General features: G+C 36.5%; 1 protein-coding gene across 1 annotated transcript in view; it reads right to left on the minus strand.

Annotated features, from left to right (window-relative positions):
* RELN (reelin) overlaps window positions 1-18899 on the minus strand; it is a 538096-nt gene that overhangs the window by 210915 nt on the left and 308282 nt on the right. The window contains exon 11 of the mRNA XM_069587839.1: window positions 5872-6017. Coding sequence (XP_069443940.1) covers window positions 5872-6017 — 146 coding nt within the window. The remainder of the gene's footprint in view (window positions 1-5871; window positions 6018-18899) is intronic.

Below are 18899 nucleotides of genomic sequence, written 5' to 3' on the forward strand. Positions count from 1 at the left end.
AACCTAGATAGCATATTCAAAAGCAGAGACATTGCTTTGCCAACAAAGGTCCATCTAGTCAACGCTATTGTTTTTCCAGTGGTCATGTATGGATGCGAGAGTTGGACTGTGAAGAAAGCTGAGTGCCAAAGAATTGATGCTTTTGAACTGTGGTGTTGGAAAAGACTCTTGAGAGTCCCTTGGACTGCAAGGAGATCCAACCAGTCCATTCTGAAGGAGATCAGTCCTGGGTATACTTTGGAAGGAATGATGCTAAAGCTGAAACTCCAGTACTTTGGCCAGCTCATGTGAAGAGTTGACTCATTGGAGAACTTTGATGCTAGGAGGGATTAGGGGCAGGAGGAGAAGGGGACGACAGAGGATGAGATGGTTGGATGGCATCACTGACTCGATGGACGTGAGTCTGAGTGAACTTCAGGAGTTGGTGATGGACAGGGAGGCCTGGCGTGTTGTGATTCATGGGGTCGCAAAGAGTTGGACACGACTGAGTGACTAAACTGAGCTGAACTGAACGGATGCTCATATTCAGGGGAAAAATCCATTAAATTTGTTTCAACAATCATATATTTTCATTTTTCACATCTCTATTTTTTCTTCATAAAATCTGTTTTAACTTAACAAATACAGTACACTTTCTTATCTCTCTGAGGCCATTAACTATAATTATAAAATCTCCATTTGTTTACTCTGATACTTCTGTTTTCTCAGTTCTTAGCTGTATAGTTTGATTAATTATTTTTATGGAGTAGATTTTCCTCAGATTTGATGATTCCAGATCATTGGCTCAGATTTGTATCCGCCATTCACCCTTAGTTTTGGTGTAAAAAATGCCCACCAATGAGAGCCGATGTGCTCTTGGGTGGGGAGTACCATGGGGATCCCTGAGGTTTCCAGTCACCTGGCATTGTCCTGCTTCTCCATTCCAAGTGTTCACATTCACTGCTTGCTCCTAAGGGCAGAAGTACCTGCACAGAAGTTGAATGCAGTGAGAGACTCACCTATTTAGCAATCTCCACAGCAGGACGTCAGAGCCCCATCTGATTCCTCTTTCATTCCGTACCTATACCTTTTTTAGTGCCTCATTCAATATGTATTTTAAGTTATAGTTTTCTCCTTTAATCAGATCTGTTTTTTTTCCTCATTTTTTGTAACACTCCTAATTCCTGGCTCAATTAGGGCACACTTTTTTCTTTCAGAGTGTCATTACAGATTCATTTGCTCATTTTCTATAATTTCGAAGGATTTGGGGCAGTTGTGGAAGACTAGAGTATGCTCTCTTGATTCAATAGTCTGATATTCAATTACTCAGCCATAAAAAAAGAAATAATGCCATGTGCAGTAATATGGATGGACCTGGATCTAGAGATTATTATACTAAGTGAAGCAAGTCAGACAGAGAAAGACAAGTATCATATAATATTCTTTACATGTAAAATATGGGCTTCCCTGGTGGCTCAGAGGTTAAAGCATCTGCCTGCAATGCGGGAGACCAGGTTTTGATCCCTGGATGGGGAAGATCCCCTGGAGAAAGAAATAGCAATGCACTCCAGTATTCTTGCCTGGAGAATCCCATGGATGGAGGAGCCTGGTAGGCTACCGTTCACGGGGTCACAAAGAGTCGGACATGACTGACACATGTATAATATAAAAAAGTGATACAAATGAACCTATTTACAAAACAGAAATAGACTCACAGACATAAATAACAAACCTATGATTACCAAAGAAGAAAGGCAGGGAGGGATAAATCAGGAGTTTGAGATTAGCAAATACAAACTATTATATATAGAATAAACAGTAAGGTCCCACTGTATAGTACAGGGAACTATTTTCAATATCTTATAGTAATCCTGTAATGGAAAAGAATCTGAAAAAAGAATATATATATATACATATATATCATATATATAGCACATATATATGATATATCTATCTATGTATATATATATCTGAATCATGTTGCTATATACCTGAACCTAACACAACATTATAAATTAATTATACTTCAAAACACAGCTTAACATTCACTACATTGTGGAGGTTCTCCAACATGAATACTTCAGCGAAGGCAATAAAACAGATAGTTTGAAAAGTTATCTGAATAGCTAAAAACATGCATGACAAGTATACAAATTCCATATTTTAGTAATGTGTTTCTCTACAAAGTCCCCTCCCACCTGAAGACATCTTCAGCTAGGTGAGATACTGTAGTTGCTAATTAAATGATGTGTTTATAAGGTTAAGCCAAAGTTCACAAAGGCTCACATAAATTATCAGTTTATCTATTAAAGTTTCTATCTTGCTGAAGTAACAGATGTGTCTTCTCTAAAAAATAAGAAAATAAACTTTAAAATCCCACTTAAAATAAACCTATCTACATACAGCTTTGTGATGTGAAAGGCAAACAATTTTTGCATCTTTGTGATCTGAGATCAAATAGTTTCATTCAAATGGTACGGAAACAGGAATATTTGGAAACTGGGTTCCAAAAAAAGTCATAATGACTGTGGATACTTTTTCTTGCTTGAATTCATGTGAAATGTTTTGAAGATATTATTAGAGAGGATTGCATATTCTATTTTTTCTTTCATAATTCTTATGGGAGAAAAAACATAGTTAAAAGAGATGAAAATATTATATACATATTAATAATTTATTTTTGTGTGTGTTAAAAGAAAGTGACCTCAAAGTGTCAGGATTCAATCAATTCAATTGGTCACTCTTGAATACTGTGGGAATTTAACACCTATGTTTCATGTCTGTTTCAGCAGTGAGCTTATGATGATAAATTGTCTGTGTGGGTGGTGAGGGGAAGAACGAGACAAATATTCAGTAAATCTGGCTCAAAAAACACATCAAGAATTTCACTACCAAGATCCTAATCTGTTTTTCTTTGTCAGTTCTTACCCTAGGTAAAAATGCTTCACATTAATTTGATTGTGACAGGATATCTTCACTGGAGTTTTGATTAAGAATTAACAACAACAGCATTCTCTCCTAGATCAATAAAGCAGCATTCAGGAGTGAGTAGGTATGGAGAAGGTATATACACATACACACATTCACATACAACATTACGGATTAAATCAGCAATTTATCACCATCCCAAAACAAAGAAAGTACTAGATTCTCTCATTATCCTTTTATATCTTTTTTTATAATATAAGGGCAACATGGATAACTGGTTCACCAGATAAGAGTACAAATGAAGTAGTTCTGAGAGGGGGCAGTATGGCCTGATATCCTAGGGGAAAAGCTACAACAAAGCTAAGGTGTGGTTGCTAGAATAATTAAGCTGCTTTCAGAATTTAGGTGAATTAATTGTGTTCCAACTACAGTGACACAGGTGCTTTTGTCAAGCACATTATTCTATGTTACTGGAACAGAAATCTGCTGACAATGTCACAGCTTGAAAGCACCAGCCTCTTAACTGTGACCAAAACCTGATATATCTTAGCACTGAGAATTGGCCAAAGAAACCATGTGAGTCACTCGGTGAATGGAATTTGGTCTGATATTCTTGTGTCTGTGTTGACTTTAGCTCTGTTTTCAAGCATAAATACTTTTATTTCTTTTGGTTTATTTTGGGAGATGAAAGGTTTGGTTTAACGACAAATTCTCATATCATTAGTGCTCTGAGATAACAGAAGGTCTGATCTGTTAACTGGAATATGTTTTTTGCCAGTTATTTTTTGGATTAGTACATTAATTTTCTAAAGTATGTTTGGTTTCTTTTAATATAAAATCTATTCCTTTCTAAGCTTAATTCCTAAAGGGTTTTTCCGTGTGTTTGAACTAAGTCTCCACTAATGCTAGTACTGGAGAGCTGTGCGGACCATTAGTCGATATAGTAAAGTATTCTTTTGTTCTTCTATAGATGACCTTTAATAATAAAACAAGCTAAAACAAAGAAGAGGACATTCTGGGAGAGGAAATATATGGATATGAAGGCCATAGGTAAAAATAAACTTTATCTCTTCCCCAAAGAATAAGAGGACACTAGAACTTTGAGGAAAGAGATACATAGCTAACTAGCTAGCCAGTTAACTAAACAGGAAAGGGTTTGCATGTCAGAATGTTACCACTGGAGACGTGTGTTTTTCTCTCTGCTTTAGTAGGAAGGAGGTGGGTATCTGGATATCACTGGGACGTTACCTGAGTGATGTATAGGTCTCACTGAAAAAGAATAACCTGTCACTGCTGTATGGATAGCACAAACTTGGAGAGGTGAAGGAGTGGAGGTCAATGAGTCTTTGGTGCTTGAAAATTTGGGACCCTCTCATAGGCAGTCAAGTTGCATTGTCAGGAAAGGGATCTGAATTGGTCTTTTATATTAGAAGTCAGAAAGAGCTGATATGCTGGTGATGGGTCTTTTATCTCCAGAAAGTGGGTAAAGAAGACTTGGGTGCATGGTCAAGGTTCTAGATCCCACCATGGTCTATGAAGGGAGTAGAATGAGCCCTGTTTGTGTAAGGAAAGCAGCCAGCCTCCTGGGGAGATCTTGGACACAAGAAAGAGAAACAATGGTTGCTGGTCCTTCAAGTAGACACCAGAGCCATACTGGACATGGAACTTCAAGGGTGACAAGAACCTCAGAAGAGAAGGACTTTGTGGATTTAAGGCCCTTAAGGGCCTACTGCTAGGCTTGGAGAGGTCAATGGTACACCCTGGGGGGGGGTCCCTCAAGGCATCAGTTTTCTTCAGGGGCTTTTCTTCAGAGGCAGGAAGAGCAGGGCTGCAGGTACTAGTAGAAATCTCTCTTGCAACAGTGAGAGATCCTGATGTGGCAGCAGAAAGTCAAGCAGCAGCAGCTCAGGCTGCCAGTCAGATTTCCCTCTTATCGGGTCCAAATGTAGTTTCTTGGCAATGCATAGGAAGTGGGGAACCCAAGAAGTCCATGGTGGCCCTCTGGTCCCTCAGACACCTAGGTCCCATCCAGTTTTGATTGAATTTTTGAGATCAGAGATATGTAAATACCTCAAATGTTGTATTCTTGAAAAGTTTCTGAGAGTTAACAGTTAAGTCATTGCTATTTCATAATCATTATGAAAACTATATTTTATGTTAATTTCATTCACCTTCATCATGGTTTCAGAAAACATGCACTAAACAGTAAGAACCTGGTGTTCTGATTACAAGTGTATACGTATTGAAAAAAAGAAAGAAAAAAAGGCCAGGTGAGAACCAGAAAATTTCTAGAATTCCAACACACACTTATTTTATGAATTTTGATTCTCTGAACCTGTTAATTTTTCTCAATTTGAACTTCTGAAAGTGGCATTCAATTAATAGAAATATCTTAGGGATACTGGACCCAGAAGAAGGCACACAGTTTAGAAAAGCAAGAAAATACTACCACCAAACCATCTTCATGGTTTCAACATCAGGCTCATATCCTTTCTTTAAAAATCTCTAAATGGTAAATTTTACCCCCCCCCCAAACAACTAATTTGTTATAGATCAAAACCATATTCCACTAAAAATCGGTAACAGCATCTATATAAATTTCAGATCCTGGGAAGACAACTGAAAGTCTCAATATAAAAGTAGTGGAAAGATTTTATATGCTATACACATTGAAAAAAACAAAAATAAAACTTTTCCTGGTAAAAGCTGCATAAACAAAGATGAGATATAAGTATTCAACTGAAGTTAATAGATATTTGCAATCACAAATTTTTAGTATGCATAAAATAATTGACTGCTTAATAAAGAATGTTTAACATAAGTGTACCCTTTTGGCTTGTCCATGATAAGACTCTCTAGTATTGACTTAAGTATGCTTTTGCTAGTTAACAATATGCATTTAAAATATGTCCAGTGGAATAAATGTAAGTGCTATACACAGCATGGGAGATAACAATTACTTACCCTGTAGGCTGGCTCTCAAATTCTTCTGACCACTGCTCTTGAATATCCTCTGTAGAAAGATCTACATCCCGGGTGGTGGCAAAATTGAACTCACTGCCTTCATTTCCATGGAAATAAATGGAGTTCCCATCTGACTGACAGCTATGCTGTAGATAAAAAGAGAGCGTGGGGTGTCCATTGAATTGGTTTTATGGCTGTATCTATCTTATTCATGTATAATTAGAGTTTTTAGAAAAGTCACTATATTATTCCCTCTACGACGGACTCTGAAATCAAAAGAGCTTGTTACCTCTTTTTCTTTTTTTTTGGTCTTATTTAATTCAGTTACAGTTTCTTTCTAACTTATTAAGTTATCACAAAAAGAGAGTCAAGAGACCATTTGAGCTTTGCCACCTCAGCTTTCAGTGTGAAATAAGAATATTTTAATTGAAATAATTTCCCATCTTTACCACAGTCCTTGTTGTAGGAATTAAGTGTGATAATGACTTGTCATATATTTTCAATACTGTGGTTATGGACTTAAATCACACTGACCTTTTCAATATTCCATATATTTCTGGCTTGCCATTCAAGCCTTTCACAATTTGTCTCTAAATGGGATATGAGCAGAATAGCTTGCTAATCAAAACATGGAATACAGAAAAGGTCAAAGTAATCCCTGATATGATGGTATATTCTCAGCCAGCTTTTGAGTAAAAGTTTCTGACAGATCTAGGAAGTACGTGATGTCCCCAATGAGAAGCCTGTAAACAACAAACTTTGTTATTCTCCAAAAGAACACCAGGCTTACAGAAAAATAAATAAATTAAAAAAAATACACATCATCACACAAAAAAAGAAAAATAATCTCTTGTGATGCTTTTTTTAATATACTTTTTTTCCTCCAGCTTCAAGTGAAGAATCAAAGGCAAGATCCAACTATAGAGCTGGGTAAACTGAGTACTTAACTTTTAAAAATATGATAAGTTTTTGCATTAATCATTTTATGGTAATGTCACACATAGAAACATGCTAATAAATAAAAGATCAAACATTCTTTCAAGTTTTATATACTCTTAAAATAGAAATGAAGAAAAATAATTGGACAGAGAATTTCAGTTAGATCCTGTGACTGCAGGTTCTGTAGGGCAAGGATCATATTCCTGTATTCCAGGTCTTAGCATAATGCTTGGCATATGGCAGTAATTAAAAAATATTTGTTGAATAATTTAATAAATAAATAAATTATGATATGGTTATATCTTTCAGGTAATTAATTTTTATGGAAAACTCACAAGGTAGGAAGCATCAAGGAAGTCAGTGGAGGGAAGAGGTTTATAATTGATTATAATAATAATCTAATCTTTGCTCTAAAAAGATTGCAGCCAAGTTGAGATGTATCAAAGGCAGCATATGGAAAGTGCTAACGAGTGAAAGAAGGTAGCAGTCACTGTGTCCAGGGCTGGTCTAAATGAGCAGTCTTCATGGAAGAGCAGGTCTTCAATTGGCTTTAAAGGATGGATAAAAATCCAAGTTGGATGACAAATATGAATGAATGATAGGTGATAAGTAGGCATAATTTTGAGAATTAGATTGGAGCCTGACTGTAGAGGATCTTAAATGGTATTCTGAGATCACTGCTATATTCCATCAGTGGTGATGTTCTAAAACAGAGCAGTAATATGTGCAAAGAATTATTTTATGACAATTAAACTGATTGTGGCAGATAAAATCAATGGGGAGGGAAATCAGACTACTACAATGAAAGAGTAAAAAAGCTTCCAGAAGTTTCCAGATGTTCAGGAGAGTTGGAGCATATGATCTTGGGGGAGTCATTTCACAGCACTAAGACATAAAGCATACACACTGTGCCTCTCATCAGCTTGAAAGTGAAAGTGTTAGTTGATCAGTCATATCTGATTCTTTGCAATCCGCTGGACTATAGCTCACAGGTTCCTCTGTCCATGGAATTCTCCAGGCAAGAATACTGGAGTGGGTAGCCATTCTCTTTTCCAGGGGATCTTCCGAATCTTGGGATCAAACCCAGGTCTCCCATATTGCAGGTATATTTTTTACCATCTGAGCCACCAGGGAAGCCCCCAAGTTAGATAATGCTATACTGTGTGGCAGACTTCATCTGCTTGAAGATCTTCTTCACACCACAATGAGTACAGATTATTCATGGATGCTACACTGAGCTCATTATATGCAATCCTTAATCCACACAGATTGATCAAAACTAGGATTTAGTTTACTTAACAGTAAAATGAAACTGTCAATAATGACAAACCCAAAGATCCTCAACTACTATGTACTCTATAATGATAATGGAATGCCAACTAGAATAACAAAGATTACCTTCCTAATAATAAAGCCACCAAGCTCTAAAGAGCGGTTTTTACAATTATCTTCTCATTCTGGAATCCTGAGCAATTTCACTTCAGCTCAGTCACTTATTTGGGTCTGACTCTTTGTGGTCTATATTAATTTGGAATTAATATGACTTTTACTCTGGTGCAAATGATATTAGGTCATTGTCCAAGTAAGAGGCAACCATGAAACATCTATACACAAGAAAATTGAATAATCTCATGTTACAATTTAGAAGAATATATTTGTGTAATGAAAAGAGTGATTTGCTTAATATAAAATCTTGGTCACTTCTGACTAAACGTCAATTTAATTATTTCCATTTTGATTCTGTTTATCTCAGAATTGTTTGTTAATATTTGAAGACTCTGTGTTACACATAATTATGCTTTGCTACTCTTCCAAGATTTATTTATTAACACATTTGATGCATATTTTAACTTAGTTGCTGCTGCTGCTGCTACTAAGTCACTTGAGTCGTGTCCGACTCTGTGCGACCCCATAGATGGCACCCCACTAGGCTCCCCCGTCCCTGGGATTCTCCAGGCAAGAACACTGGAGTGGGTTGCCATTTCCTTCTCCAATGCATGAAAGTGAAAAGTGAAAGTGAAGTCACTCAGTCGTGTCCGACTCTTAGCGACTCCATGGACTGACTGCAGCCTACCAGGCTCCTCCATCCATGGGATTTTCCAGGCAAGAGTACTGGAGTGGGATACCATTGCCTTCTCCTAATTTAGTTGAGATGGAAAATTTATGTAAATAAACATTATGAAACTGAATACCATATTGTTAAACTCATTTCACAAACTTAAAATAAGTTATTAAAAAAAAACTGAGGTATATTTTAAAGGATCTTTTTGTTAGTTATTTGGCTGTTACCAAACACATTTGGTGGCTTAGTAGACCATTTGTGATAATGCAACTGTTATAAATTAGCTATCAAAAATATATTTTTTATATTTCTTAATTTTGTATCTCTGTGAGATTATGGGTATTCACTAAACTCACTATGATGATCATTTCACGAGGTATTTAGTCAAATAATTGTGCTGTACACCTTAAACTTCTATAATGTTATATATCAATACTTCAATAAAACTGGAAGAAAAAATTAGCTGTCCATATACCTTTATACCTTGTATGGGTAGAGGTGCTTGAACTTCCCCCTTGAACCTAATTCAATTAATTGAGCTGAGGAGACTAAAGTTATTTAAAAAAACCCCAATACTAGAAACTAAAAGCATTCTTAACATGGAATGAAAACTCAGTTACTGTCTATCCTCAAGGAGTTTGGCAATCAGAATCAGAAGGCATGTTCTGTGTTGATGTTTAAAGGACAAAATTCTGTAAAGCAGTTATCCTTCAATTAAAAAATAAATAAAATTTAAAAAAGAAGGCATGTTCTGGTGCATTTTCTCTACTGAATGGCTACATGGTTCTGCACAACTCATTTAACCCATCTAGGCCTCAGTTTCTTAGGCTGTAGACTGGGGCCACTAATGTCTATATCCTAGAGACACTGTAAGAAGCACAAATTATATTATATGTGGAAGTGGTTTTTTGGAAATCTCTAAGTGCTACAAAATAATTGCTGTTTTATTTCTGAATACGCTATTTTCCAAAAATAAGCTATTATATTCCCTTAGCAGTATATACCCATAGCAGTAGGTTATAGAGAAACAGAACACTTAAATCTATTTTGAACTGTTTCTCATTGTAAGTCATTAAAATTCTTCAGAACAACTTAAAACCTGTAATAAAATGTAAAAGAATACACTGCACAATACAATATGGTAAAATATTACAATCATTCATTAATTTTCAGAATATACTGAATCATGAATTAGAACTTTAAAGCTCTCCAAATGTTGGCAGATTACCAAACATTTCCCTTAGGAAAACTTAGTGATGCAAGGAATCTGCTGCCATTTTTCTTACAGATGAACTTTCATGTGTTTATGTTAAAAATCCAAACAAAATTTGAATTTAAAGAATGAAAAGAATTTTAGGAAATTACTCAGTGATTTTAATACCCAGTTGTTTTTGCTTTGCATCTATTCAAATTCATGTCATTTACATGCAATGACAGTTAAAATCTAAACAACTTCATAAAGCAGTTAAATTTCTAACTCTGTGAGATATATGAGCTCTTAATACAATAAAAACAAGAATACTTTGGAATTTAGGACAATTTTATATTGAGTATGGTAAAAATATAGCAGGTTTTCTTGAACAAACGATTACAAATAGCATGTGACTTTCTGAGTCTCAATTTTTGAATAACTTATGGTGAATATCAAATAATTAAGAATTTATTTTGAGTAAAATAAAGATATAAATTATGCAGGTGGTTCTGTATATTCCTTTCTATCCTTAGCCCTCCTAATTACATGACATTAAATATTATTTTTACCTCATTTCATTATTTTAGCATTGACCAATGACACATACTTTATACTTCTAAGTACTAGGAAAGCTCCAATTTTAAAAAATCCTTAATATATCATCCTTATTTGTTTCCATCTATCAATCAAAAATATTTCTCTACTTTGCTGTTACATGGATTTCCTTTACTTGAAAAGCAGAACACACTGTAACTAAGTGACATGGATTTGCCATTCAGAAAAACATCAACAGGAAACATCAGTGCAAATTCCTCAATATAACAAGTCTTTGGCCACAATTCAGGACAGCATTTTCCTAAGGTTGCTCTCTATACTCTGCTGAAAATGTTAATGACTTCACCTCTGTACTTGTAAAAAAAGCACTTGCAATCCCCTCCACCATAGTTTAATTAGGTTTTCATCAAAGAACACGGAGGCACCTCTTAATATTATCTCCCTGGGGTCTAATGGCCCTGATGATTCTTTCAGGTATCTGTGGCCTTACAAATTATTTTTGACGATATCCTTTTAGTTGGAGTGAGTATACTGGGCATTTGGGCAATGCCAGCTTGCAGAGAGCTGGTGGCAGATGGAATGAAATCTGCCTGGTGTGCCTTCCCCTCCACATGAGCAGAGAGCCATCCATTTCCTCCATTAAGGAGTTGTCACTCAGCCCACCCAGCTGGAAGACCATTTTTGATAGCCAAGCTGGCTGGTGGCAGACAATTCAGATACAAAGTGCACTTTAAAAGGAAGCTAAAACATCATCTGTAGGAAAATTGAAAATGCATGGCTTCCACCACAGCCAATTTTTTAATGACTGTAATATTTTAAGTGATTATTTTTGCCACTTCAGATTGCTCCTTAGAGAGGAGAGGTTTTTTAATTAAAATCTAGGCAATGCAAACAGATGAGATATGAGGAGCAGAGGAAAGAGAAATAAGATGAATAAAATTAATTAAAATGGCATTGCTGGCAGAGACATAAATTAGCCACTGTCTGGTTGGAAACAAAATATACTGGTATAAAAGTTTCTGGATTAAAGTGAGATGTGTGACTGAGTGACCAGAAATGGACTGATCTACAGCATTAGATATCATTGTGTTTTCTAAGCCTGTCACCATGCTATAGCTATTATCATATAGAAATATATATTTCCTACATCCTGGTTCAATGGTCTTTAAAGGTATAGACTTTCATGCTTATAAAGAAAAAAACAAAATAGGAAGAGAGTGATTTCTTTCATAGGGCAAAATGAATTTCTTTCATTTTGTACACATTCAATTTCTAGGTAATTTAATACCAGTTAAAAAACTGATAACTTGGCTATAAACACAGTCCAGGTGCAGGAGGGCTGAAGTGCATTTTCTCTAGTTAACACAATAGATTCAACCACAGTGAGCAAATTTTAGGAGTTCAAAGAGTCTTTTTTTTTTCTCATTATTTTCTGGATTCACTAAGCATTTGAATCACTTTGTACTATGATTCATAAAGATTCAATTTATGGTATATTTTGTGACAAGTGTGTAATTATTTGGCAATAGTTATGACAATTCTAAAACAGCCATAGTGACAGATCTGAATTGGAGTAATGAAGGAATAACAATGAAAAATTCCACAGAGCAGTTGTTAACCTTGTCTGTAGAGATCAATACGACTTTCACAGTGTCTGAGGTTTTCAGTCTTGCCTCCTCAAATTACGGCCCAGAACACCAGACACAATGTGGGAGGCTACAAGATACTGAGGAATAAAAGGGCTGGGACTTTATTATACAATGTAGCTGGCTTTGAAAATCAAAACTGTTTGATCTTGGAGAAGTCACTTAGCTCTAGGAGCCTCTTTATTTTCATCTGTGAAATGGGGGCAATTGTGAGGATTAAATGAGATAGTGCAAGTAACATGCTTATTCTAAAGATTGCTAAATCTTAGGAAATCAGTAAATGCTAATTCCCTTCCTTCTTTCATCCCCTATCTTCATTCATTTAACAAACCTTACCTTAATGAGTACCACTATGCAAATAATTGAGCTCTGTGCTGTGCTAAGTACAAAGATGATGGGAAATGTTACTAGGTTTTGTATGTTCATATAGAATAAAATAAATTTCACATTGAATATTGTATCACCTTGCAATAATTAGTGATTAAATGTGTCAGCTTCATATCATAAACAAACAAGAAAAGGGAGGCTCTGGGGATTTGTTTGAATGGTTATTTTTAGTAGAATTTATAGAACTTATTTGTTTCTGTGTTATTGCCACTCTTGTCATGGTGATTTGGCTCAATTCCATGTTTCACTAATGCTATTCCACATTAATTACTGTACAAATAGGCCTCATTGGGGGGAAATTGTGAAAAACACACTACTTACATTTAACCCTTCATCCCCAAAGAACGCTTATTAGTTTAACAAATTATATTCTGGCTCATTTTACAATATCATGTACCCACCTCTTGGGGGAAACATGACAATAAGAGCAATGCAATCCAAAATGAAGAACATCCCAAGCAAAGCGAATTTAGAGAGACAGCATGCAATTAACCAGGCTGGAATCTAGCCAGAAAATCGCAGTTAACATTCCGATTCTTAATAGAAAAAGACATGAGAACATGGTCTAGCCACAAGTCTTACTGAGCTCAGGTTTATCCTCATTAGAAAGGCAGTACTCAAATCCCTCAAGTCACAGACCAGATAGTTTCCAGTACAGCGATTTGCAAAGCATATTTCTGGAAAGCATATCTGATTTCCTCCTGTTTGCCCTTACAGTCTAAAAAAAGAAAATCATTAAAAGGATTTTTGAAACCTTTTTCTGGGGTGCCCAACTTGTGGAAGACAAGTTAGGCATTATAGCAGGCAGATATTGCTCTGTCAGGGGACTAGATTCTCAAAGCACTCATTTAGAAATAAATTTTGCTTTGAATGTAATCATCCCTTTAACCATTTGTCTTTGACTTTTTTCACTAGCCTCAACTTGTGTTAAGACTTTACATTTTCAGACAAATTAGTTAACATTTTTTCCATAATTTGGATGTTACAACCTTTATTCTCCATTAATGATTCAACAATTTGTGATAATAGTATTAGACAAGTGACAGCAGAACCCCAGAATGAAAGCTCCAATTCTTATTCAGGACTGGAGATCTGCCTAGTGTCCACTGGGATAATGAATTTGGCAAATGCATAATGTACAAGAGCTATAAGAAAATTAATAGACTCTCTTTTCTGACTTAATGCTTCTCCTTAATGGGTTGTTGATTTACCTAATTCACCTAATGGCTCCTCATTAGGGGCCTTTGGTGTTTGTTAAACTAGGAAAATTGACATTATTATTGGATATTTCTCAACAGTAAATGGATGAGAGAGGAAGCAGTCTAACTGGAGGTAGAAATAAAAGATTAAGATATGGCCCTTCTAAATTCTGTATACTTAGTTACTCCCAATCCTTGACATACATCTGCAAAATTTAATAAATTACTTTTTAAGAAAAATTATTTTAAATACATTTGATCACAGCCTATTCTAAAGGACAAAGCTTCACAACAGAATCTGACATTTAATGTTGATTTACTTCTCAACACAAGTTGACATAAATGTGCAGAAGGAATAATCTGGCATTCTTTGCTATCCATACAATGAACTAGGATAATAAATAGAAAAAGATTAGCAGGTGCAGGCACAGCAATCAGAGTGGGAAGATTTCTTAAAAATAAAAAATACACGGAACAGCACCTATCTCCTAGTGATCTGCATTTAATCTGTGGGTCATTTCCAGAGTTGACAGAAGCCAGTGATTTATACCTTTGCAAGCTGAGGGTAACCAGGCTAGCTGAGCAGATATAAACATTTATTAACAGTGACTGAGCAAAGAATGCACTCTATCTCCCACACAGATATCAAGGAGTTGTGGATGCCTCATGCTTTCAAAATACAAATTTTGGCTGCCACCAAAGATGGGGGTAAATAAACAAAATGAAGCAGCTGCTTGACCAATATTTACCTCCATGGCATACTGATCCATTTGGAAATTTTGCTTCACTGGGTACTATTAAAGGATAGAAAAAACAAAACCCAAAATATCTCCTCATACCTCTTTCCAAATCATTTGTTCCTGGGTTCTTCTGAGTACTTTCCTGACCTTTGCAGGTCTTTTCTTTAACAGTGAGTTATAGAAAGCAGGTAGCTGCAACAGCTCCAGGCTGACCCTTTAAAATTTTACATTTAGCACTTTTCTTTGAACTTGAAATTAAGGACATTTTCAGATTGCAGTATGTGTGTTTGAGGAGTTGGGAAGAGATAACTTTGATGGATTCTTCTGGATGTTTCAAGAATGACTAAGAAAACCTGGGCACTAAGTTCTCAAGCTCTTTATAGACATGCAGTGTTTACCTACTGTAGATACAAAATTTAGATCAAAAGGCCTTCCTCACAGTGCTGGCAAGTACAGATGATTCATGAAATGCCACCATTACTACAGCTTCTTTTACTACTTATCATAATTATGGTTGTTAATATTATTTATTATCCAGTATCCATGCTACTCAGTGGAGATACGTATCAGAATCCTACCCAAGGCGAAACACTGATTCTTGATTCTATATGTTTGAAATGGAAGGGGCTGAAAAAAATCAACCATTTCCCTTAAACTTTGATGACAAAACCAATACCATTCTCAAAGAGTCAGAGCACCAGAAGTTGCCCTTAGATTAATCATTCTTCCATTTCAGGCAGGAAGAATGCGCCTTCCACCATTAAATGTGGCAAAACACCTACAGCCACCTTATAGTGAGAGGTGCTGCCAGGGAATGGCAGCTGTGGCAGCAGTAGCCAATTCCAGCAACTGCAGACTGACACAATATATCCTGTATCTTCAGGATAGAAACAACTGACAAGAAATTCTTGATTAGTCTAGAAATCATTTATAAAAGTATTAAAAAGAAAGGATGCAATTGTCTAGAAAAGAAGGAAATATTATTGAAAGTGAAAGTGAAGTCACTCAGTCGTCTCCGAGTCTTTGTGACTCCATGGACTGTAGCCTGCCAGGATCCTCCATCCATGGGATTTTCCAGGCAAGAATACTGGAGTGGGTTGCCTTCTCAAAAATATTATTACAACCAGTAATTAAGACAGGTGATTCAATATCAAGTGAGTTTAGACTCCTTGCCTTTTTGAGTCCATGGCTGGCTCACTGTGGAGACTGCTAATGAGGGTGGTGCTCTGGGGAGCTTTCTGACTTCCAGGACTAGATTTACAGGCATTTAGAGCCCCACCTCTTTGGTTGTGAACAGAGGGCTGCTTAGGGATTCATGGGAAATAATAAAATCATGATGGTAATTAGAAACACTCTAAGAATGTGTTGCCCCTTTTCTTCCACATGGGCAAGCTCTCTGGAAAAACACTGGACGCTAAGTCAGACAAGGCCATGAACTTGCAAAGAGAATGGAGGAAAAACACAGATGGCTGCCTAGGAAGAACATATTAATTCTGTAACCTCTTACAGTCCTCTTTAGCTTACCAATCCAAATAAAAAAGCGCAACAAACATAAGTTTGGGTTCTACATTAAAAGCTGATACTGTTAGACACCTACTTCATATTAATTACTAAAGAGCCAACAGATGGTAATGGCTTTCTACCAACCCAGGACAGATTTAAACTGGTGACCTATAATTGTAGTTCTCCAGATCACCTAACTCCTTAAGTTAATTACTCTATTTGGTCTTCTATTATTCTCCCCTACTTGAGATAAACAAGGACAGGCTCAGATAAAATGGATTAAGTATTATTACCAAAGAAATGGGAAACAAATCTAAAGAAGATAAGGAAAAATATGTACTATGAATTCTAGTGACTCATTTTTATCTTTCCTATTTGACCTGCCACTCTTAAACTCTATCTTCAACATCAACATCCTCACTACTTTTACTTCATTTTATGAACAGCACTTAAAAATAATTTGCTGTTAATAATGAAAACTACTATTAATTTTTTAATTATGTGAATGTCATTTCAACTTAATTCCAATGGAAACTGGTCCTAGTTTGACTGCCAAAAGTTACACCTATGGGAAATACTTGTGTCCAAACTAATCCATTTACTTCATTTAATTCTGATATCATCTTAATGACATACATGATGACATAGTTTGTGAATTCTGTATTTTTCTATCCTGTTCTTCCTTCTGCCCTCCTAATTGGGGTTGTCAGCTCAATCCTTTGCCTTCTACTTATTTTTCTCTATATTCACTTCCCTGTGGAGCTTATTTGTACTCAAAATTTTCAATGAAGAAGACACGTACTTATTAAAACCTTTCTATATGCCAGGCACTGTTCTAGGGTTTACATGTATCTTCTTATTTAATTATCACAACAGGAGATGGATTCTACTATCATCCCTGTTAAAGGTGAGGATACTGAGAAACCAAGAGGTTAAATAACTTGCCCAAGACCATATGGCTAGTAAATGGTGAAACCAAGATTTGAACCCTGTTAAGCTCATTTTCTTAACAGTTTTGCTATATCCAGTCCCATTCACAATATTTTTGCCCTCATGTCATCTTTGAATATAAAATTTATTTTCTTTCTTCACAAATTAGATCTTGGTATTTTTTCAGCTTTTCATTTGTTCAACTAGCCCAATGTATCATGTGCCAAACACTGGAGATTCAAAAATAGCAGAAACAGTTCCTAAGCTTAAGAAGCTAACATGCTAACTAGGGAGACAAACATAACTACAAAGAAACATTGTAAACGCTCTCATAGATGTATATGTATGCTGTAACAGAATGTTGAAATAAGGTGCCAATAAAACAGGTGCTACTCCTCATTCCAAAGTGAAATGATGGACCAAATATAATGACCTACCAAAAGAGGTGGTAAAATGACTTAGCCACTTCCCTAAATTGAGAATGAGTGAGCCTGAAGCTGCAGTAGGTTGGCAGCTGGAAAGCAGAGGGATGATTCCTTTCCAGAGGGTTGTTGGTGAACTGTGAGTCACATCCATGACCTTGCAGGGGAGGAAGGTATCATCCATTTGCCTCAAGCCTAGGGCTCAGGATTTCAAGGCCATTCCTTGAAAGGGATTCTGTAAGGGCTTAGACTAACAACTGGGGCAGCCTGGCAGGCGGCTGGGTAACAAGAGGGCTGCATTTTGAAGCAACTAACTTCTTTTCTCCCAATGATGGATTCAAAGTGAATGTTCACCATAGACTAGGATTGGACCCATGCACACAAGAGGCAATCTGGTCTAAGATCCTGCCCCCAGGGGCTTCCTGGAGGGGCAAAGAGCCCTCAGCAAAAAGAGGTTGAAGTCATAAGTCAGAGTCCCATTGGGAAGTAGGAGAAGTAGACATAACCTGAAAGATATACATTGGGGAGCTACAGGTGTGAAATCCCCAGTTTTGGTGAAAAGTGGTGACATATCCAAAGAGCTTTGTTATGGATACAAGAGAAATCCAGCTTCAATCACTTGCCAGATCATGAGATCAATAATTCCCACTCACAACAATAACTGCCTCTTGCTTCTTCTCCTTCCTCCTGACCCAGCCCTGGATGATTCAAAGGTTAAAATTAATGACTTAGTGGAGGAGGGGGAAGGAGTTGAGCACTATCTCTTTTCTACTCAGCAGACTTCAGCTGGAGGAAAGGAGATGCTACGGGTGAAGTTCGGAGTTTGCATTATTATGGTGAACCATGTGGTATTTGTTATTGAACTGAGACTAGCTACTAGAGTGATTGATTGCTTTTTTGGCCTATCAGCAGTCTTGGGACCTGACTTAGTTTTTGTGCAAAAAGGATACAGATTTTAAAAAGCTACCTGAGTGAATGTGAATGGTCACTAGTGAAGAAGAATGAACTGTATTTTGTAGACAGTCTTCAACCTCAAGTCCTGCTTATTCAACCTCATGGTTATAGCAGCACAGGAAGGAGGCAGACATTAGCTTACACAAAACTTCATCCAGACAATGACATTTGAACTGGGCCCTTAAGGATGCTGGGGAATAACTAGGCATAGAAAAAAGAAAGGTGGAAAAGCATGTCTAAATGGGTGGGAGTGTAAAATTTCATTTTATTTGTGATGCTGGAAGACAGGAGATAAGGATGAAAACTTAGGCTGGACATGGACTGGAAACAGCCTTGAATTACATGCTAGGGAGTTTGGCTTGTCCCCTCAAGGCCTACACAGGAAGCCATCAAAGGTCTTGAGTATGGAGGATGCATGATATAATTTCTATTAAGAATGATGGTGTCATCTTTTGTCAGTGGCATCCTTTTGTATAATTCTTGACTCCAACATCCTCAG

Source organism: Ovis canadensis, chromosome 4 (genome assembly GCF_042477335.2).
Source record: "Ovis canadensis isolate MfBH-ARS-UI-01 breed Bighorn chromosome 4, ARS-UI_OviCan_v2, whole genome shotgun sequence".
Lineage (NCBI taxonomy): Eukaryota > Metazoa > Chordata > Mammalia > Artiodactyla > Bovidae > Ovis > Ovis canadensis.